General features: G+C 38.2%; 1 protein-coding gene across 5 annotated transcripts in view; it reads right to left on the reverse strand.

Moving 5' to 3' along the window:
• Positions 1-24,335, reverse strand: part of PHF14 (PHD finger protein 14) — a 131,895-nt gene that overhangs the window by 20,054 nt on the left and 87,506 nt on the right. For 2 of the 5 annotated variants that reach the window (XM_035130109.2, XM_035130108.2), the window contains exons 18-19: positions 22,919-22,951; positions 7,818-7,931 (exon numbers count right to left, since the gene is read on the reverse strand). The exons of 1 other annotated variant lie outside the window; for it this stretch is intronic. In XM_035130109.2, the coding sequence (XP_034986000.1) occupies positions 7,818-7,931; positions 22,919-22,951 (147 nt within the window). The remainder of the gene's footprint in view (positions 1-7,817; positions 7,932-22,918; positions 22,952-24,335) is intronic. 2 more of the 5 variants (XM_035130110.2, XM_035130111.2) reach the window with 2 other exon arrangements.

The following is a 24,335-nucleotide window of genomic DNA, read 5'->3' on the forward strand; positions in this document are numbered from 1 at the left end:
AGTAACGCTATCCATTCTTTCCCCATGTATAACTTTCTAAACCTCAACAATAACAGTAATTTTACAAGCAGCCCACAGAAATGTAAATGTAGACAAATACTCCTAGGCTATGGATGGGTATGGGCTTTTCACATATATATATGTTAAAGCACCGGTTAAGTCATTCATTGTGTGCTGAAGGGCTTACTTAAATTCTTGTGGGACAGTGAGGAATGGTTGTGTTTTCATTCCAAGTTCTCTCATTATCAGACCACACATGAGAAATCAGACAATTCAAATTGCAATTCTAGTATAAATTTTCCAAGGCATATCTTTATCGGATCCTGCAGAACTTGACAGATTATAAATCAGAAAGAATACTCCAAAATTATTAGCATTTAACATTCTTAATTGCCTGCATAGCTTTAACTATACAATAGATGTTTGTGTCATCTAAATAGAATGCACTATAACATTCCATGAAATATGATTTCTAACCAATGAATGCCAATTTCTATTTGCCTTTAATTTCCTCTCAATACTAAGTTCATCAGAGTGTGACAATTAATTAACTTAATTAAGCTAACAATTATGCTCTTTCATAGGTCAATATGTAGAGCTACTCAGATTAATAGCGCAGCTTGTAAAGTTAATCTTCTTGTATAATGCAAATGACACTAAGTCATGTATTAAATACCTCCTTGAGTAATAGAAGAAATTGGACTAAGTGTACTTTAAAGAAAGGCAGAGACTGTGAAAAGGTTAAATAAAGACAAATGCCCCGGATTTGTGAAAATGTTTTAACAGAAGTAATTCATATTTAAACTAGAAATCTTCCAATTCAGCTACCTCAGCTTAAACATGCATACTAATAAATTAACTTGCAAGGCAATATTGTTTTTTCTTGCTTTCTCATACATTTTTTATTTAAATGATTGCTGTAACACAATTTTGAGTTGCTTTTTATCATTTAAAAAGAACGCAACAGCATTCTAAATGGGGGAAGAGGGAAATTGATTCTTTAAGAAGAGGTACATGACTAAGAAAACCAAACTAAACCAAACCAAACTGCAATTTCATTCATTACAGTCAGAGAGATGAGTTAAAGCTGCAAGTCAAAAGGGCAGGAAATCCATCTACGGTTGGTGGCTGGCCCTTCATGGCTCAATTTTAGTCCCATCTTCCGTACTGTACCATAATGCATGATAGAAACATGCATAGTGTTGGTGTGTGTTAAAGCGGAAACACTTGTTATATAGTAAGTCAATATATTTATACCCAACCTCCAAATAAACATTTCCAGGATGGTTGAGAAACTAATGTTGAATGGAAACAACTGTCCTTTAAAATGCTGATTCCAATTAACAGAGCAGGTAATATTTGTGCTAACTTTTGCACAGAGTAGACACATGGAAATAAATGGCGATGAGTAACTTCAATGGGTCTACTCCTGAGTAAAAGTTAGTTGACTACAAACCTTGCCAAGTTAATATCATAATTCTTATTACTGTGGAGCTGACAAGGCACAGCATTTATTCTTATAATTTTTATCACAGATTAATCTAGGTAGGTTATAATCATTTTGGACCAAGGAAGTAAAGAGGCCAACGGGACTTCTAGCCATATAATGTCTATTAAGATTTTAACAGAGCATGCTAGGTACCAGTCTCCTATGGGTTAAAGGAAAGAGATAAAGAGGACAGACAAGGTCAAGTTTGCATGTAACCCTAAAAGCCATGGTTTGTTTAGCAAACCACAAGTGAACCACAAATTTTCCCACAGATTATCAAAATAGGAGGTTCTGCGAGGTCTAAGAGAGGGGGTAGGATGTTTAGTGAGGTCTACAGAAATGTGGGTGCTGGTGAGCAAAGGAAGCAGAGGTACAGGCCCTAATAATAATAATGATGATGATGATGATGACGATGCTAAAGGTCCTTGCTAGCTATTAGCTCAGTTGATTAGATATTATGGAATATTGTGATTTATTTATTTTTGAAAAAAGCTTGGTTTCTAAGTTAAGGACAAACATGCTATGGGGCTGTTGACAGGTTCGGCTGGAAAGGGATTCGTGGTAGCAGTGAATTGTCAAGAAAGCATGTGTGAATTCTGTGATTATCAATGTGCTATGAGAATAATGTTCATGAGTAGTGTGTGTATACACATGTTGGGAAAGAAAGTGTAGACAACAAAAAATTAAGTCTTCCAATTTCCAATCATATCTATAGAGATCTATAGAGTTTTTTTGTGATACGTTCTAATATACCACAACAGCTGTAGAAAATTTATATTCAGAACTGCACAGTAAAATCAAGTTTGGGCAGTACAACGCTATTTGTATTCTCAACTCAATACTAGAAAAAATACCTTCATCTTCCAGTACTGGTTCCAGAATTGTAAAATTGCACAGTGATTGTAATCAAATCCAGCAGAATATAGCAATTAGTTACACCCATAAACTAGTGTAGAAGAATATTTAAAACAGTATGAAACAATAGCAGAAATTACAACAAGAAATAAGTGTTATCATGCTGTACAGAACATAACAGATACTGCTTTCAGAAGTCATTTTGTAAATATCATCATTTTAGAGCTTTCTATTAAGTTTTTGTAATTTAGTGTTCTAGCCTTACAGTGAAAATAATGGGCAAGGATTTGTAGCTGGGATTTTGTGTTTGCTTTTTAACATTTTCATTAATGGAAAGGAAGAGAAGAGCAGGAAAACTGCACAACTCAAAGGAAAAAGGGAATGTTGGCCTTTTGCAGACTGCAAGCAGTTAAAGAATATCATAAACACATGATGATCACGCCATGAAATGGGATATAGAATTTAGTGCGTACTCTGTATCAAGTCACAAAGATTTTATCTGAAATGTATTCTATTTTAATGCACATTAAGACCGCAGATGAAAAATGTTCTTAATGGAATTGGGAAAAGGATCTACAGAGGGAAATTTCTCCAAAAGTTTGGTGTTTGCTTTTGGAACCTGGAAGGCAGTTGACTGAGCTCAATGTTGAGAGAGAGAGAGAGAGAGAGAGAGAGAGAGAGAGAGAGAGAGAGAGAGAGAGAGAGAGAGAGAGAGAGAGAGAGAGAGTATAAAAATGCCAAGGCAAGGGCATTAATGGTAAAGGGGCTCCTTTAAACACCTTTAAAATTAAGTAAGATCTATAATGTTGGAAACAGTAACTTATCATATTGTACTGAAACCAAATTAATTTGCACTGTACTGTACATTTCTTTCATATATGGTGCCTGTATTCCAGAACCAAAGCATTTTACAAAAAAAAGGCTAGTATAGCTTGAACTATGTGCATAATTTATTCATTTTATACCAGGTTTTACATCTAGAAAGAAACCCAATGTGGTATGGAATGCTCTACTGATTGCCAGACTGGTTTATGCTCACCATTGGAAATGTTAAGATATATATTTGAAACTAGGCTGGGAAAATAATGGGATTCTCTTTGATTTGTTAAACCGTAAATCTCCAGATGCATTTAAACTTTTTAATGAAATATAGAACCCAGTAGAGGTATTTTTTAATATAAAGAATACCATTTCCCTGGATTATGGTTGATGTGACTGGTTAAACCCTATATAGAGCTTAATATTCTGTCTATTGTAAATATCACACAGAAAGACTGCTTTTATACAAAGTGTACTCTTGTAAGTTTTGATGCTTGGTTCAAATATAACTAGAAAAAAAGGAAGTCAGTGTGACTTGCAGAGTTATGAGTTAGCTGCTTTGACTTGAAAAAATGGGGGATATTGGCATTTTTTCAGCTGGGACTCCAAAAACATGGGATAAGGAGCAACTGCAACAATGATAAACAATGCTAGGAAAAAAAAATAAGAGAGTACTGGTGCAATGGAGTAAATAATCTAAATTAGGAATGGTCAGTTGTCAGGCAGCAGCCCACAAAACAATTTAAACCGGCTTCTAGCAGGCTTATCAATCTTTAATTAAGCTATAATGATTATGTTTGTTTGGAAACAAATGTGCTCCACCTTTTAATGCGATACATCTCCTTGAAGCTTTTAAGTAATGCCCTGGCCACATCTAGGTGCATAGTAACCAGGGTGGATAAAATTAAACTTAAAAAAAATATAGGATTGTTTATTTAAATTGGATTTTTAAAATAAAATGCTTTGGGAGGAAAAATCTTTCTAAAGATAGTTTTCTATTTAAGTTACATTATAGTCCAAAGACTAGTCATCAGGAAATAAGGATTTGTAAGTTTTTCATGTGTGCTAAAACTCAGTCTAAGTTGTTGGGTTTTTTAAAACTGTTTGACCACATCAGTTAACAAACATGGATACATAGGCTATAATGTTATTGTTTTAGTTAAATAAATTGTTTAAATTGTTATTAAGGAAATGATTATTTTTCTCCTTCCAATAAAGTACAGCAGGAAGGTTGTCCAAATATAAACAGTTAACTTATTAAACCTCACAATAATTTGAAGAATCTGAAGAAGTGTGCATGCACACGAAAGCTCATACCTATGACAAACTTAGTTGGTCTCTGAGGTGCTACTGGAAACAATTTTTTTAGTTTTTGTTTCGACTACATCAGACCAACACGGCTACCTACCTGTAAATAATTTTATAACTATGTGTCTATGTATTTCTAATAGTATAACCAAATCAGTAATTTTTTATATACAGTAACTGTAAAAACTACTCTGAAAATTTATTATTCCCAAAATGAAACCTTCCTCTTGATATAAATATTAAGATTATACCAGCAGGAATGTCTTTCATCAACCTCAGCTAGGACTGCCAATAGCCAGGGATAATGGGAGTTGTGGTCCAGCAACATCTGAAGTGCCTCTGGTTCCCCAGCCCTGGGCTACCAACTGAATTACAGAAATTGACCGGCAGAAGTTGTATCTGGAGGCTGCAGCCTAAGTCAGAAAATGCTGTTGCTCCAAGAATGCAAAAACTGGCCACCCATAAGCTAATTATAACCATTGGCAAACCCTAAATAAAGGAATCTTACAGTAGCCACCATAAACACTTTGCTCCAAAGCAACCATTATTATACTAGAACTGTAGAAGGCACTGTGCAGAATTCACTGTGCTATTTTGAAAACCTTTGTAAATGTAGGACACACTAATTTGCAATATGCCAATAATTGCACATTTCCCATCTTGAATGTTTTATGGCTTCTTTATTCATAATAGAATCTATTTGAACCATTTTAATCAACATCTCAGGTCCCTGATGTAGCCCAAAGTTTGAGGCCAGTCAAAGACGAAATTACAGTAAGAATTTGAGAATGAATTTGAGCATTCTAATGACTGCAATACTTAAAACAAATTTTAAAAAAATTATGCCTTCCTTTTTTAAAAAAAATCTATTAATGCAAGTTCTAGTTTCTGCTGTAAATATCACCAAGGAAAAGGAGGCTTAACAAATAACAAATACTGATTATTAAGGAACAAATGTGACAAGTGGGAAAAAATTAAATAAAGTAATTAAACAGCTGCCATCTATACATACAGATTAAATAATATTTGCCCATATTTGCAATAATGCAACCAAATGTTTCCACCTCTTTCAAAGGCTAATGTAACAGATAAAATGTCTCATAGGAAATATGCCAAACCTTGTGCAGAATGAGGTATGCTTAAGCCCAGTTAAATTCAGCGGACTGAGGCATGCTTCATTCAGCACAGGACTGGCCTATAATCTGTTTGCGGAGTACTTAACATCCTAATTAGCAATAGTCGTTTATTTATATGCCACTTTCCCATAATTATGCTCAAAGCATCTCACAGAAAGAGCAGAAACAAATCTAAGTTAACTTAGGAAGATGACATATCATTACCCATTAAAAAGCATGATCTGTTATTGCTGTGAAGAGTCTGCAGTGCCACAAGCACAGAATGCCTATTAGACTAGGAACAGAGTCAAAAATATACTTTAATACTTTCCCGTTAGATCAGCCTTAATGTTTTGCACAGATCTTGTATATGAAAGTTGGATGCAGAAAGCCAAAATAACAGCATATGCATACCAGTATTCCACAATGTAGTCATTTTCTGTTTCACATTGCAGCTATGGAGATTATGAAATAGTATCTACTATTGTGAAATAGAAGATTAAATTCTATGGGTTGGTTGAATCCAGGGATATGCACACCAAAAGGTCCGGGCATAAGTTGCTTTCTTTCTCTACCCACTTCTTTTGTTAACTGGACAATAGGGTGGAGTAGATTATGGTAAGCTGAGGCATATGATCACTGGAAGGGGTCAAGAAGATTTTATCTGTGTATTTTGGCAATGGGTGTTTAATTGCATTGCTCTTTTAAACATTAATTTGCACACAGAAAACACCACACACATTTAAAACAGTTTTCTGCCTTAAAGAACAACCCGTTGAATCCATCCAATATTGCAGCATTAATGGCTACAACTATAAATAAGCACAAAGAATGAAGGCCAACAGTGCTAAAAGGCCTGTTTTTCAGTCTCTCAAAAGTAAGAATTAGGAGATTTTCCATTACAGCCCTGGAGAGAAACAAGGAAATGTAAGGAAGCCAAACCACAAGCCTAAACAATGACAGGCAGCAATTGCCAATTCCAGTCTTCCGTATACAAGGAACTCCAACATCAGATAGAGCTAGAATGAGAAGGATGATACAACCTCTAGTGAAGCAAGAGGACAGGATGGGACAGTAACTGCATGTGAGTGGTTTCAGGGTAGTTCTTGTTGTTTTAATAGCTCCAAGCACTTAACAGTAGCAGAAAGAGGTTAAGGATGGAGTGGAAAGCTCAGTTCCTATTGTCAGTTCTATCCAGACAAGCTTGAGTGTAGGTGAGACGGCTTGCACACCAAAGTCCCTGTGCGCAATCCAAACCCTCACTTCCAACAGAGACCTATTCAGTTAATCCACTCCAGTTTAAAAAACCAAAGTAAATACAAACCTTAATAGTTGGCCACTAAAATGTATAGATTTACAGATATGGTACCTTCCACCAGCATTCAAATGGTCCTCGCAGGAAACTTCTCAAATGATTCAAAAATACTTTTGTGGCTGAGCTGCAGGTCTGTTCCTGTCAACCTTACACACACACACACACACACACACACACACACACACACACGGACAAGCACAAATGGGAGTCACCAGAAAGCAAGGGTTTAGGATAGTACTAGCGTTATTTAACATTGCTCTTCCTTCTTCCCAATACTCTACTTACTCAACAATTCCTTTGGCGCTCAATTTGCTTTAGCACATTTACTTGCGCATTTTAGCCCTAAATCTATAGATGAAGTTTCATTATTTCAGTGACTTTTTTATTATACTTTGAAATCTAAGAGTTTGGCTAAGTGAGAATATTATGCCCGCCAAAAGTCATTGCCAAGCTTACCTTTCATCAGAATTCTGAAATCTATGTGGATAGATTTACTAAGTAAAATCCACTGACAGCTAGCTTTTTCATCATATTTAATTTCATCTCCAAAAACTGGTCTACTCAAGCAACATTATATGAGTGAACCTATGTGACTACTGTGGACATCAGAAATTGATTTTACATGCTACCAAGTATTGGAAAATTGGATACCTGAGGAGGAGAAAAAGAGCAGAAAGAACAGCCTTCCTAAATGTTGGAATTCACCCAATTTTACTGCAGCACATGAACTTTATAGGTGGATAGTAACTTTCTGGAAAGCCTGATGTATAGTTTAGTTTCACTGTTTTCTTGAAACGGAATCAAACCAATACAAAAATAAATAAATGAATAAATAAATAAATATATAAGAATAGCAGAAAACCTCTTAAGAGTCCAATAGTCAGTTCATTAACAGAATAGACACGGAATGTCCTACCTCTTCTGGATATGTCTGTGCCACCGATACCAGCTGTTCAGAGCTACTTCTTGAGGTAGAGGGTACAACATTAGTTGAGGCCTCTGATACCACCTCATTTGACGGCTCGGAGTCCTGAATGCAACAGAGACAAATAGACTCCTCAGTAGAGTGCTGAGGTGACTGAAGGTATGGACACAACAAATCTCTATATTTTGAAAATAAAGTCTAAGCTTCATTTCCCCTCTTTTTGTTTAATTGAAACCATTTAGCCACTATTTAATTGAAGCATTACATGCAAAGCATGGGAATTCTGCATTCCACCCCGTGGTATAAGGAACATGAATATGTATATTTAGAATATAGTTATTAATAGGTATTTTCCCTCTATACCTCAAATACATAGTTCAACAATTAACTTCAAGGAAGTACTGAACAAACATGGTATTCAAATGTTGCATATTAATTTAATGATATTAAAAAGAATCCACTTCCCCCAATTGTACTAGAGTTTCTGAGTGAAATCTGAATTGGCCATAGAAATAAAACTTGATAAGAACTCAATCTGCACTTGTGGCTAACACTCCATGTTAAGACTGAAGGCACGGGGGGTGGGGGGGAACTGGACTAGGGAGGGAAACTTTACTACTATGCCAATTTATTGCTACAGGATCCATGATTGTAAAGGAATTGGAAACCTCTGAAATTTACTGCTCAAAAGTATAATATAACTTCTAGTTACCACTATAACAGACTTTTAATGGCCTCCTGATAGTTTCTGCATTTATTAATGACCTGAATCACTTCATGCAAAGTTTGCAATACCAGTATATTCTACTAGCAACAGGATCTTCAGAAAGAAGTGCCCTGAAAGAAATGTACAAGGCTTCAACACTTTAGTGTTTTATATGAAGTCCCCCAGCCCCTTAAATGGAAGCAGAGTGAAATGTAGGAATTTTCTGGGTGAGAGAATGCTAGTAGGATGCTCTTGCAGCCCAGTGGTTGTGATGGACATCCAGCTGCAGTGTGCATAAGAAAAAGGAGAGTTTTAACAGCTCTGCTTCCTCGGTGGACTTCATAGCTCAAATTTATTGAGCTATGCGAAAATCTGGAACAAAAATATTAATTTGCGGCAAGGCGGTTGTTTGCTGCACTGGTCCTTTCAAAGTTTTGGATGCCATTACAAAGAATGCAAAGCTATGCACATGTGATTAATCACTTTACTTCCATGCAGTCATTCATTAGAAAGAAAACAAGTGATGCATTGCTAAGCTTTCCCCCTTCCCATAAAGAATCAACTCTGAAAATAAAAGGCAGGTTTTACTGACAGTTCTGTTCAATCAACTGTTTTTGACCAAACTGTGACACACATAAACTAGGCTTCAAATGAAAGAGAAGCACAGTGATCCACACATGTTTCTGCACATAAGAAGATCCAACTGCCTGTGGATCTGCAGTTACAGATCTCTCTGTTCCTTGCTAACACCAACACTGTCAGAAACACTTTCTCGTTCCACACGTCAACTATTGGAAAATGTAGGATTATCCTAGTATTAATCCTTTGCTTTTCTTTCCCAACCACATTTTAGGATGCTAATTTTGCCTGCACAGAGACAATGTAGCAAATCTCATTAATGGAACATACATAAATTTATAGATGTAACACAACTGTAACACTGGCACCCATGCTTGTGTTAAACAGAAGTTTGTGTAGATTTCATACATGCTTGGGAGCTAAGGCGGCGGCGGCGGGGGGGCATCAACAACCCCACTAACTTCCTTTCAGCCAATGGAGCTAAACCAGCATTACTAAAAGTATAGGGCAGTTTTATCAACATAAATATATAGCTTTTGTACCATACAAATACTTTCATTTGCATCATTTCATGGCAAAACTCTCACTTGTACAGTGGAACCTCGGTTTATGAACACCTCGGTTTACGAATTTTCGGTTTCCATCTGGAACAGATTAATTCACTTTCCATTATTTTCAATGGGAAAGTTCGTTTCAGTTTATGAACGTTTCAGTTTAAGAACAGACTTCCGGAACCAATTACACCCATGCTTCGGGTTAAGTACGCTTCAGGTTGAGTACTCCGTGGACCTGTCTGGAACGGATGAATCCACTTTCCATTACTTTCAATGGGAAAGTTCGCTTCAGTTTATGAATGCTTCAGTTTAAGTACTCCGCGGACCACCTGGAACAGATTAATCCACTTTCCATTACTTTCAATGGGAAAGTTCGCTTCAGTTTATGAACGCTTCAGTTAATGAACAGACTTCCGGAACCAATTGTGTTCATAAACCAAGGTACCACTGTATATGGAAATATCCCTTACATAATTATTCAACTTATTTAATATCTATTTGTTTCATTGTTTAAACAACATAACGTTACATTTTATTCAAGGGAGAGTTCTATTTTCTGAGCAGCATACTGAGGACTGTATATCTGCTATCGTGTATCTTGTTAATAGAAGATTGCTGTCAATGGATAAGAGTTTTAACCTTTCAAAAAAAAAATGTGGGTTGTATCCAGAGTGCTAAGCAGATGTTCCAAGGATTTGTTAGTGCAATGGAAAGTTCTACCCTTCTCTATCCCCTGCTTGACCCCTAAAGACTGAGAATTCTCCTAATCCTCCAGAGCAGATTTGAGGAGGGCATGAGGCATACGCGGAGGGAAGTTCTGTTGTGCAAGTGCAAATCCCTGCACTAATGGAACAAGTGCACTGCACACCCTTCAACGTCTCAGGAACAACACAGAATAAAAACATTTCAGGAAAAATTGGTCTATCAGTTCAATACTGTTTACTCAGACTGGTAGCAGTTTTTTCAAACTGGAGTCTTTCTCAGCCCTTCCTGGAGACATGAGGTACTAAAAGTAAGACCATCTGCATACAATTTATTTGTTTTAACACTGTTCTACGGCCTTTACTCAAAGTAAATTGGATAGCAACTTAGCGCCACCTATTTGAGTTCAGGCCACTTTTGTGTTCCTGCAGCATCTCTTCTCCTGGGTCTAACAGCCTCTGCAGGCCTTGTTTCCAGTGCATACCTGCATTCCTTGCAAGCCACCCAGTAAGGAACAAGGCACACACACACAAAAAAACCACAAGTGGGATCAGCTACCCTGTTTCTCATATTTTAAGACATACACATAAAATAAGCCATAGCAGGATTTTTAAGCATTCAAGGAATATAAGACATACCCCGAAAATAAGACATAGTGATAGGTGCAGCAGCAATGCCGGCCACAGCAGGAGAAGGAAGAAAAAAATAAGACATCCCTTGAAAATAAGCCATAGTGTGTTTTTTTGAGGAAAAAATAAATATAAGACATGTCTTATAATATGAGAAACACGGTATGTAAATATATTCTTGGTGATTACGCCATACAGAATACTGTTAACTCTATAGATTACTTTTATGGCCTGCAAAACTTTTGCTAGCTGTAAACCATATAACTTTTTACAGTATAAGCAACTTTTTAAGAGTGTCAAATACCTACACAGGTGGCTGCTAACCAAAAATAATTCTGTGTGCATGCAAAAATGCTCCCCCATCTCACCCCAGACTTTGGGTTTGTTAACTTTTCCCTTCTGGCTGCACCCCAATATATCATATTGAATTTCACTACGCAGTGTCCTTGGAGCTTCAGAAGCTACTTTTCTAGGAGGGACGGGAATGCAACGGAAAAAGGGAACAGAAAAGCCTCCATGCGAGTTGATCGAATGAATTCTCAAATACATATCACAGAGAAGCACTGATGCTCAATGGAAGACAACAAATGTGAAATTAATCCTGAATGGTCTGCAGGCGGAAAATAAAATCCAGATGTATGAAGTGCTAAGTAATATTAAACCATAAAGCTTTCAAGGTAACTGCATCTTTGGGGGGGGGGGGAGTAATAGCATGCTACAATACTCCCTTCACCTCTATTCAGGTCACAGAAAAAAGGGAAAGGACCCCTGGACGGTTAAGTCCAGTGAAAGGTGACTATGGGGTTGCGCCGCTCATCTTGCTTTCAGGCCGAGGGAGCTGGCTTTTGTCCACAGACAGCTTTCCGGGTCATGTGGCCAGCATGACTAAGCCGCTTCTGGTGCAACAGAACACCGTGACATAAACCAGAGCACACGGATACGTTGTTTACCTTCCTGACGCAGCGGTACCTATTTATCTACTTTCTTATTACTTTCAATGGGAAAGTTCACTTCAGGTTAAGTACGCTTCAGGTTAAGTAAGAACTTCCAGAACGGATTAATCCACTTTCCATTACTTTCAATGGGAAAGTTCGCTTCAGGTTAAGTACGCTTCAGTTTAAGTACTCCGTGGACCGTCTGGAACGGATTAATCCACTTTCCATTACTTTCAATGGGAAAGTTCGCTTCAGGTTAAGTACACTTCAGGTTAAGTACAGACTTCCGGAACCAATTGTGTACTTAAACCAAGGTACCACTGTATAAGACAATACAAGTCAGCCTAAACCTAAGGATGTATGATAACACTGAAGTTCTAGTTACAGGTAGGTAGCCATGTTGGTCTGCCGTAGTTGAAACAAAATTTAAAAAATCCTTCCAGTAGCACCTTAGAGACCAACTAAGTTTGCCATTGGTATGAGCTTCCGTGTGCATCCACACTTCTTCAGATACTTCTTTTTCAGTGTATCTGAAGAAGTGTGCATGCACACGAAAGTTAATACCAATGAAAACTTACCGTAGTTGGTCTCTAAGGTGCTACTGGAAGGAATTTTTTATTTTTGTTTTGAACACTGAAGTTGTTTGTTTGTTAGGGTGGTTCTGGTGCATTTTTAAATTTCTAAGTTTTATTCAATATCAGTCAACACTATTACATAACAAAGAGAGTCACTACATTGTGACCAAAATACAGGCACTCATAGACACCGCCATCCATCCATCCCACAAACACACAAAGGGACACAAATAGTAAGGAGCGGAAAATGGGGGAGTGGCAGGAGACATTGCCTGGTGTATCACTAGGCCTCCATAATTTCTAATGACTATGACAATAAGAAAGCACTAAACTTTTCTCAGTTAATGGTGCAATCATGATTCTTCAAAGTATAATGTATATGTACACCACAAGTTCTGCCTGGACACGGAGGTCCAGTGCTGAAGGCCTTCTGGCGGTTTCCTCGCTGCGAGAAACAAAGCTACAGGGAACCAGGCAGAGGGCCTTCTCGGTAGTGGCACCCACCCTGTGGAACACCCTCCCACCAGATGTCAAAGAGAAAAACAACTACCAGACTTTTAGAAGACATCTGAAGGCAGCCCTGTTTAGGGAAGCTTTTAATGTTTAATAGATTATTGCATTTTAATATTATGTTGGAAGCCGCCCAGAGTGGCTGTGGAAACCCAGCCACATGGGTGGGGTATAAATAATATATTATTATTATTATTATTATTATTATTATTATTATTATTATTAGTCTTACAAACATAAAATGGATACATATAAAATAAACGTTATGGGATTTCAAATTACTGTTTACATTCATATTTGTACATAACACAAAACATACTTCTTTAAAAACAAAACAAAACATTGATGCTTCTGAAAAAAAAAATTCTCTCTCTGCAACATGATACATTTGAATATATTATGTTAACTCTTATCAGTTTTCATACATCATCCTTTACCCTGGATTCGGATGAAAATTACGCAAGCCATAAATTAGCTTTAAACAAGCTTTGAATCAGACTCGAGCTAGTTTTCAAATTAAAAATCCGTCAGTATATTACAAGGTGCTGTCATTTTATTACCGCAATCAATTCAGTGTGGCCTGAGGTATAAGGAAAATGGATGCTGTCTTCATTTGCAAAGGGTTTATCTCCTGCACCAGGCTCTGAACTACTTGACTGCAGTAATGAATTGGGAACCAAAGTTACTAACAAAGACTTTTAAAAACAGCAAAGCTGAAGACAGTAGTTCATTTTTAGAATCACATAATGGGAAAAAGTCCTTTCTTGAAAGAAATGGCATGAAACCATTTCTTATAAAGTGGAAGGATAATGGAAAAAGAGTTACCACTTTTTTTAGCACTAGTTATCTCAGTTTAAAATATTCTGAAAGTTCATTTTACAGCCTACTCTATTGCTCCCAGTTCCTGACATAATTTTTGAAGGACATTCATGAGAATCCTTTTCTACTGTATACTATTACAAAATTGTTCAGATGAAAATAAGGAGGCACTGGTTTATTTTGATTCCCTTATATTAAGATATGTGGAACAAAAAACAAGCAGTTAGTACTAAAATTTGTAAACTGCTATGAAATTCCCCCCCTTAATATCAAATGGTATAATTTTTTGTGATTTTTTTAAAAAAAACTAGATGGACAGCGGCTTCAATTTACACTTTTTTTAGTTCCACAGTAATGTCCAAAGAGGAAACTAACTGGAAGAGATATGTAAGTTCGTCACTGCACTACCCCTGGGAAAGTTCCACTCTAGCATTAAAAGGGCAAGTCTCCAGATATCTGCTAGACACAGCAGTGCTTAAACATGTGTTGATCATGTGAAGCCAATCAATTTTTCAACTATCAATGTATGATTGATTTCAAGGAAAGGTCTATCACTTTGCATGCAAAAGGCCACAGGTTTAATCCTTTGTATCTCTAGGTAGGGCTGTGAAAAACTCCTCTATGAAACTGTGAAAAACTGCTGCCATCTCTGTAGACCAGGCATGGTCAAACTTGGCCCTCCAGCTGTTTTGGGACTACAACTCCCATCATCCCTAGCTAACAGGACAGTGGTCAGGGATGGTGGGAATTGTAGTCCCAAAACATCTGGAGGCCTGAGTGATTGATGAACCAATGGCAGCAAGCTATATTCCTCCACACATCTGACTAAGTACACTTACTGTAGGTTTGGCTTTAGCCTACCATGGATGGTACATCATCATCATCATTATTATTCCTTTATACATTCATCACCATACAGCATTAGGTTCTTGAGACAACTTACATCAATACAGCAAAGGCATACAAAATACATACAACAAAGAGTCAAACTAACCAAGAATAGTCATACATAAATATCCAGAAAGTTAAAACTTACAACCCTTCACATGACTACAGTATGACCCACCATTAAAAACGAACTAGCCAACAGCAAGAAGCAGACAAGAAAGCATCCACAATTAAATGTTGGGGGTAAAGAGAAATCATGATCTGGTGCCAGAAAGAGGGCAATGTAGTGCCAGGCTTGCTTTCTTGGGGAAAGTATTCCGTAATGGGCTACTGAAAATGGTCCTCTCTCCTGCAGCCAACCTCTGCATTTCTACTGGAAGAAGTACTCTGAAGAGAACCTCTGATGAATGGCCTGCATAGGCAACCAAATTTGAAGCCACAGATCTCCCATTTGTTGTGGATCAGTGGTGGAGCTTCATGCTCCGGCCCCTGGGGGCGGGGCTGGCGCCCGTTCCGGGGGCGTGGCGTGCGTTCCGGGGGCATGGCGCGCCTCCTGGAGGGGTGTGACACACGTTCCGGGGGTGGGACGGCCGCCCGCGATGACGCCCCTTGGAGCCCGCCGCTCGGGGCAGCCCGTCCCCACTGCCCCTATCTTCCTACGCCCCTGTTGTGGATGCTTCTTCAAGCCACAAATAAGGAGTTTTGTATGGGCCATAGCTGCCAAGTTTTCCCTTTTCTCGCGAGGAAGCCTATTCAGGATAAGGGAAAATCCCTTTAAAAAAGGGATAACTTGGCAGCTATGGTATGGGCCTGCACCTGAGGTATGATAAATTGACATGTGGCAATGACGTAGTATAAGCAGACATTGCAACCATATAGCCAACAGATATGCCAAAGTTGCGCAACTGTCTGTAGGACTTCAGTTCATCCTTTTCCACCACTGCTCGCATGCCAACACTTGTCACTCAATTTAATGTTGCACATTTTGACTATGCCTCATTAAGAAGAAAAGAGTACTACAGTTCTGCTGTAAATTGATCTCTTCTCCACACTGGGTAACAGCTTTATTATTATTCTGGTTGTCACACTTATTTACGGTATTAAGAATAAAAACAAGCATTGGAAGTAAATGATCTTTCTGTGGAAAGGTCTTCCAAAACGTGTTACTTACAACCTTCTTTCTATGCTTATTTAGAAACAGGTTTGTCCTATAAGGTTGAAAAATACCAGGTATGAGACAAGACAAAGCAGTCGTCCTATAAAATTGATTTAATGCAAGCTAGCTGAATGTTCCAATGCCATTTAGTTGTAAACTGCTAATACAGATCCTTTTATTAATACAGTGGAAGCCTAGCACAAAGAATATTTTATTACATCTAAGTCAGCAGCATTAAAATTGGGCCTGTTTATTAAAAAAGGAATGAAGAACCCAGCTACCACAGTTTAAGGGGCAAAATTAATCAGCAACCTTTTGCTGAGCTCACAGGAACTGAAAGGTCAAAACTAGTGCTGCTTCAAAAGCTCAGAAATTCTTCACTCTTTGTAAATTACAGGCACTGAAAATTATGCAGAGCGCTACTCTGCTAAGTCACTGGAAATGCTTTAAGATGGGCTCTGCCCACAGTTGTATCCATGCTACGTAGGGTTATATCTATGAAATGAATCTGAGAACTCAGCCCTTTCTTTTTTATTATCTGTCCCCCTACTGATTAGCGCAATCTTAAATACATTTCCACTTAAACTGTTGGATGCATTTCGTATTCCAGACAAAAAACTAAAAAGTGTTTGCAAAAATAGCCCTATGATAGTGGCCCAGACCTAGGATAATGAAATACTTCAACAACATTGTGCATTGTTCTGCACCCTTGTATGGAACCGTATTGGGAGAAAGTATGGGCAAGCACTCACTTGACCCACTAAATATTCATACAAGGCAAAAACCTTCTTCCTGGGAAAAGGGAAAGGAATATCTTAAGTTCTTCTTAAGCTAGAGTTTGAGATGGTCCCATGCTGTAGTTGCCTATTTATACAGAACCAAGAAACAGCAACATGTTTAGGGGTGACTAAACTAGATAGGACTAAACTTGAGATGACTTATCTTCTTCTACCCACAATTCTAAATTTCCCATATCCCAGTTTCCCCTGCTTTTCTATTACTAAGATAATCTTTGTCAGTTGTCTCTGCCATCTATTAGTATTTTCCATTTTTAACTTGGTGCCATGCTGCTATGTGCTCTAATTTTCCTAACACACACCATCCTAATCTCTAACTGAAACTCCTGATCTCGTCTGCAGTAACCTTACACATTGTTCCAATACCTTTTCTCATCTATTGTTATATGCCCATTACTGCACTCTGAAGGCTTTATTCTTTATTCCTACTGCTTTTTCTGCTTGTCTTACTAACCTGTGATTTTATGGACCTTCTCTCATCACATTTTTCTGCTTTGACATTGCTTGCTGCATAAAACATATTTATAATGTTTCCATAGTACTTCTTCAAATGGGTTTTCTCATGTGTGTATGGATATTGCTGTTTGGGCTATAACAAGATAAATTTCCTCTTAGCATATTTTATTGTTGTTGCTGTTGTTGCTGTTGTTTAGTCATTTAGTTGTGTCCAACTCTTCGTGACCCCATGGACCAGACCACACCAGGTACTCCTGTCTTCCACTGCCTCCCGCAGTTTGGTCAGACATGTTGGTAGCTTCGAGAACACTGTCCAACCATCTTGTCCTCTGCTGTCCCCTTCTCCTTGTAATTGTTGTTGTTTGCTTAAGTTAAACCATTACTTCCATGCCCTTTCCACCATTTTAAAATGGTTGGTACTGGACATTTGCAGAGTACACAGTACATAAAGCAGACTAATATATATTTCTGGGCAACTCATAGTCAAGGAGGCCTCTAATATTTACCATCTGAAGTCCATTTCAGACTTATTGAATCCTGAGGTGCCAATCCTAATTACTAAAATGCAAGCTGGCCAAATTTGCGTATGCTCCACTTCTGCTAAAGTATTTTAGATGCATTTAGCAAAATTACATATACTATATTTTAACGAATGCAGTTTGCAGATATCTTGCTGAAGTACTTGTTACTTCAATCTGCTAATCAAGTTAACTCTTAAGGAAGTAGCTGCTCAGCTAGTAACTTCTGGTAGCTAAATATGACAAAGCTTCTGCAGCTATTTGGTGCATATAAACCTTTCAAGGCAGAGGATGCAAAATATGCAAGACTCTCCAAACATACCCAAAGGAGTTTTCAAACCACTGAACCACATAATCACTTTCATCCTTTACCATAGATATGTTTAGTGAAAAGCTAGAGATAAATTTAATTGCTGCCAGAATTTAACAATGCAAGTGCGTCTTCAGGATTTAGAGAAGATATTTTTTAAAGTCAGCTACAACAATCACAAAAAATTGTGCAGTCTCTGGGGAGAATTAATTATAATGCACTTAGAATTATATTCACCTGTTAACTATTTGTGCAAGCAATTTTAAGAAGTAACTTCTAGCTGGAATAACAGTATAAATAGAGTAATTGAGGTTCTCTTCCCTTCTACACACCAATAGGAACAATCCAGAAATCCCCTGCCATCTTTTGCAAAGATGTGAGTGCAATTTAGTATATTTTTATTTTCAAGTGCAGCACTTAAACCTTCTCTAGTACTACCTAATCTTATACAGTGGTACCTCGGGTTACGAACGCGATCCGTTCCGGGTCGCAGTTCGTAACCCGAAAAGTTCGTAACCCGAAAAGGGCCCAAACCTCCGTTTTGCGCATGCGCAAAGCGCTATTTTTGCTATTTTCGCGCATGCGCAAAGGCGTGCGGTGCTTTTGTGCACACGCGCGCAGCGAAAATACTTCCGGGTTTGCGAAGTTCGTAACCCGGGTTGTTCGTAACCCGAGGTGTTCACAACCCGAGGTACGACTGTACAATCAAACTACATTTTTAGTGCTATGTGAAAATGTTTCTTAATAAAAATAAAATTCACTGTAATCTCCCCTCACTCTCAAATAAGCACTGAAGCTTTATACAACATTCACCATCTGCTGTTAACAACTGAAATGTCTTTGCTTTGTTTAATGTGTTGGTTGTATTACCGTATATATTATTGGTTACCTGCTTTTAAAAACTGGTAGACTGCTTTACTTTTATACTGTATTGGTGTCTCTTTATCCTTCTGTATTCAACCCCTGAATTATCTTGAATTAGTAGGCAGACATCAGAAGTTATCAATCTGATCCCTGAAATGTGGAGATCCCAACTCAACACAGAAGTTTTTAATATAAACACGAACTCAGGGCAAAAATGAGAAATGAGCTAAGAGGAAGGCACATTTGGTGAACCCTCACTGTGATCCACTCCTGCCCGGAAACCTATGTCCCCACTGTGGAAGGACATGTGGATCCAGAATTGGCCTCCACAGTCACTTACGGACTCACTGTTAAGTCCATTCTCATGGAAGGCAATCTTACTTGGCTACAAGTGATCGCCAAAAGAAGAAAAAAGAAAGAAGTCCTTTCTGCTGCAATCTCCTACTAAATCGTTAAGTACAATAGAAAACAGTTTCATGTAAAAAATGGTAGAGGAATAGGAGATGGCTGTTAGGCACTATGTAGTACACAAAGACGACAGCCAATGGTAAAAATGATTATGAGATGGTATGATAAAACAATCTTGCTTTCCAATCCAATTTGTTGCTACTTCCAGACTTCTTGCCAGAGGTTATAGCTGTATGGATCAGTGTTCTTCCTGCTGGGATTGTCACAAGAGATATCACCATAATGGCTCATCTCCCACACCAAGGAATTCCTCACAGATGATCTCCATCTAGACCCTTCGTTTACACTCAATCATCCTGCTGCTACTTTAAATACCAAACAAAAGGCAGCCAATCACTATCACTAGTGCTTGCTAAATGTCTTTAAAAAGAAAACAAATACATCCAAATTTCCACACTGATGCATTTAAAAATGTCGTATGAAAAAATGCACACAACTGCATTTTTAAATAAAAAATTCATTATAATGAGATCTTTGAAATATTTCAATATATCATCTTCCAAGGCTTGTAGGATAATTGCTCAATTTTTCAAGGGCTAAACTTTTGGAAAACCTTAGCATCATATATATTCATCTACCACTTTTTTTTTTTGGCAAATGATTCCTTCCTGGAAAACTCTGTATTTGAAATTGCCATTCGTGTTCTACATAGTAAGTACAAAGTTTTGTAGCCATTTAACAGTTTATGAGGAAGGTTCTAAGTAAAAGAGCCATATCTATTTTTCCAATAGTCATTCTATTAAAGTTAATATGGGCTCTTGTAATTAAGTAAATAATAACCAAACTTTGCAATCACAGGTTGCTAATAAGAAGTAGTAATGGTGAACTACAATTTGTTGGCAAATTTGCTTATAATTCTATTGTCAGCATGAGACCTTAATTATTAGTACACTCATTTAAAAGCATGTAGTCTAAAGAATCTTACAAGCAAGTAAATTAGATTAAAGAAGTGAATCTAAATGCATGTTCTAGCTATCAAACTTGATAAATGAAAAGGCTGTAAAGGTGTGGCTGCTCTGGAAATATTGGCTTCCTTAACTATGGGACCAAAGGAAAGGAGAGCTGTTGGCCACATATTGTGTATATCACATGAGAAAGAAGCCATAAAATAAAATGAAAATTTAAATAAGATTAGAAATAATGAGTACTATCTAGAAATGGATCACCAACTAGAGGCATTGTGACCAAACCTGGCTTCCTGTACCATCTCTCTTCCCCCACACCTGTGTTTCTAATTTATGCAGGTGGTGGCATTTGCTGCAAAGGGCACTCGATCCTTCATTGCTCAAAGTGGGAATGAGTGTCTGCTGACAGTCAAAACAGCTATATCCATTTGTAATTTTCTACATCCCCAGAAAAATAGGATGTGAGAAAAGGGCGGACTTCAGATTTTAGGGAATCCTGGAAAAGTGCCCTTTTGTGGGCTCTCTTTTACGACAGCAGGTCCCAGAGCACTTACAGTGGAACCTCGGTTTATGAACACCTCGGTTTATGAATTTTCGGTTTACAAACACCGCGGACCCATCTGGAACGGATTAATTCACTTTCCATTACTTTCAATGGGAAAGTTCGCTTCAGTTTATGAACGCTTCAGTTTATGAACAGACTTCCGGAACCAATTACACCCATGCTTCGGGTTAAGTACGCTTCAGGTTGAGTACTCCGCGGAACCATCTGGAACAGATTAATCCACTTTCCATTACTTTCAATGGGAAAGTTCGCTTCAGTTTATGAACGCTTCAGTTTATGAACAGACTTCCGGAACCAATTGTGTTCATAAACCGAGGTACCACTGTATCTTGTAGGTGGCAGTTGTGCTGCAGTCAGCAACAGGCAATTTGAAACCACCACTACAATTTCCTTCCCATAATACCTCTGATTTAGCTATCTCTGGGGCATTGTGGAAAATTAAAATAGTAGCCGATGGGTGGCTTCAATTTTCCTGCTACAGGAGTCACAGGCTAATGATGTTACAAACACACCCACACACATGCCTTTAAGTATATACAGAAGTTGAGAATCAACAGAAAACAGATCTGCTTCTTCTTCTGCACGACAGCTCTTCAGATATTTAAAGATCATTATCATGACTACCCTTAATCTTCTACCCAGCTCTTTCAATTCCCCCCCTCCATAGGACTTCCCAGACCCATCACCATCCTGGAAGCCCTTCTCAGAACACACATCAGTTTGTCACTGCTCTTGTTCACATGTGACACCCGGAACCAGCCACAATATTCCAGATGCAGCTTGATCAGTGCTGAATAAACAGGAACTATTACTGCCACTGGATGCCATCTAAGATTTCATTCGCTTTTAAAGCAGCTGCAAATTCTCCAATATGAGGCTCCATTTCCATTATGATGATAGTTTAGAATTGCCAGCTCTTCTTTGAGGAATAGGACATGACTGACCCTTCTGCATACAGTCTGACACCATAGTAGGATGTGACCCTCAGAAGTTTGCACTTGAATTTTTACAATGTTAACATTCCATGTCTCTGGAAAGGGACCCTGGTGCAAAAAAATTACTGGTGTTTAGGTCAAAATCACAAGAGCACTCACTAAGCATGTGTGTGTGGGTATACATTCAAAGCATCATTATTGCACAGAACTTAGGGGTTAAGGGCCAAGTCAGACAGAGCACAACTAAAGCTGAGTGAATACTTGGAAGATTCAGTTTAGCAGTTATTCTATTTCAAACGTTTGCTCATTAGCACAAACCCATAGCTGGACATGGACAATACTGTGCTTCAGCTGGGTCTATTCTATGTGATCAAATATCTCCTTCCAGGTACAAGGTACTAGGCTCCGGCTGGTTTTGTCTGACTCTTGAGAGTACATGGCATGGAGAAACACAATTCTTAGGTACACTAGGTAAAGTTGACGAAATATGATTAATGGTAAACAAGGCCATGCAAATGTTCATGTGTCTCAGTGAAGGCATTTTCACAAGGTAATTCCCCAAGTAACACAAGCTCTACAGAAATGGAAGGCATGCAGCTTTGGGATGTAGGAGATTATGATCTGGTTGAAAAGCTGAAGCTTAGCCTGTTAATGGATTTCAGTTCCTTATGGTAGTATGTCGAAGCAAAAGGATGCAGCCATATTTGATGCATATGTATGGTAAATCACCCATGAGCCTTGGGGTGGGGCGAGGGAAGTCTGCCTAAAATGTTTAGGAAACTTTGCAATGACCAACAGCATCTTGCAAGCAAAGGGGCTTCAGCCACAAATCTCAGGATTTGCCTATGTGTAGCAGACACATGTGCTCACCCTTGCCCTACAATAGCTCCTCCTATTTTATTCCTTGAAGCAAGCTCCTTTTCATTTCATGGCACGGGCTTCTTTGTACTGCAAAATATGACTGTGCCAGTAATAAAAGATGTACTTGGCTTCATCTCCACTCAATGTAATCTCTCCTGGCTCCACACTGCACTGCATGCACAATTATCTTAAGGATGTGCGCTCTTATATACATACGATACCATAATGCAAAATCATCAGCATTATTTCAAAAGCTGTTTTTAAGTATTCATGCTAACGTAAATGTATGTATCTTTGCCAGCAACCACTATCATTTGAAGTGCATAACAGAGATCTGATTTTACATGTTTTAACAGTTACCTGATACTTGTGTTTCATTCCATCCACTTCACCCTATATTTAACACATAAGGCATTTTGCAGTTAGTAGAAATGAAAAGCACAGTGCAAGATCCAGTTAAGCACTTTTAAGCTGCATGGGTTTCAATGGGAGAAAGATAAGCACACACTTTGTTAACTATGAGCAAAACCTCAAGATTCCAAGACTGTGGAGGACTACTGGAAAGAAACAGGAAGAGAATGAATGCTTCATCCTAATATGTCATAGCAAAGGTTAATTTAATCACAAAAAAGGAAGATTATCAGCTGATGTGAGAAATTAAGTCTCCACCAAAGAAGTGTATCTTTTTTCTTTTTTGCCAAAAACCAAACACAGAATAAAAGATAGGCGTAACTGCTGCAAACAAACAACAACATGCCAGGTTGCTGTGTATGAAGATGGTAACAGAGTATCTTCATGATCAGTTCCAGAAGGATATGGCAAGGGGCAAATCAAAGTATTTCTATACACAGATGTCTGTATTGGCTCTGGAAGCAGCGAGCCTACTTTCTTATTTTGGAGGTTATTGCAGTCCAAGGGCTTGAATACCTATGTTCCCTTATTCAGAACCAGAACTGAAACTGACTGTGGAATATGAGACCAAGCTGGATGCAGTGCTATCCTATAGGCCTTCTGTTCATTCAGGTATATCATCAAGCCAGCTATATTTATTCTGTGAGCTAGAAAGAGTTGTCCTCTCAAATGCCATTATCAACTGGACTACAGTAATTTGTTAAAATTCTACCACTGTGCACCCTCACCTACAGAGTAAAATGGGTCCAGTTAATCTCAAGGGATGAGGCAAGTGTGTTCTTTATTTCCTTTATATTTTGCTCAGCTGCTCCAGCCTTTTAGTAGACGCTCTTTTCAGGACCTACATATCTGAAGTCTTAAGGCTAAGGGGAAAGGGTTTTGCAAACAGCACACTGGTTACTCAGTCAGATCCAAAGTGAACAGTCATAGAGTAACTTTATGAAAATTTTGACTTCTTTGAGCTACCCCATTAATGAAGAAACACCAGAAACCACTGGGACTAGAACTACTGAACATTGGGTTTTTTTGGGGGGGGGGGGTTTGTTTTAAAAAGTGGCTGTTTTGGTGGCAGCAAGGTTAAATAAAGTCCCTACATTCCTAGGACTACTCACATCAGGGCCTGGAGACAACTTTTGCCTTGTAGATCCTGGACACATAGAAATCTTGTAATCTGGGGATACAAGTTTTTAAATATTAAGTGTCCTTTTTAAATGGTCAGGAATGATGGCGGTTGTAGTCCAGCAACATCTGGAGGACATGTTTCCCATCCCTGTGCTAAGAGTTCAGTAAGAAAGCTGTTTTGGTTATAAAGGTGTTATGCTGCCAATAAGGATTACTAGTTTGAATGGCCCATGGCACCAAAAGT

Source organism: Zootoca vivipara, chromosome 12 (genome assembly GCF_963506605.1).
Source record: "Zootoca vivipara chromosome 12, rZooViv1.1, whole genome shotgun sequence".
Taxonomy (NCBI): Eukaryota; Metazoa; Chordata; class Lepidosauria; order Squamata; family Lacertidae; genus Zootoca; species Zootoca vivipara.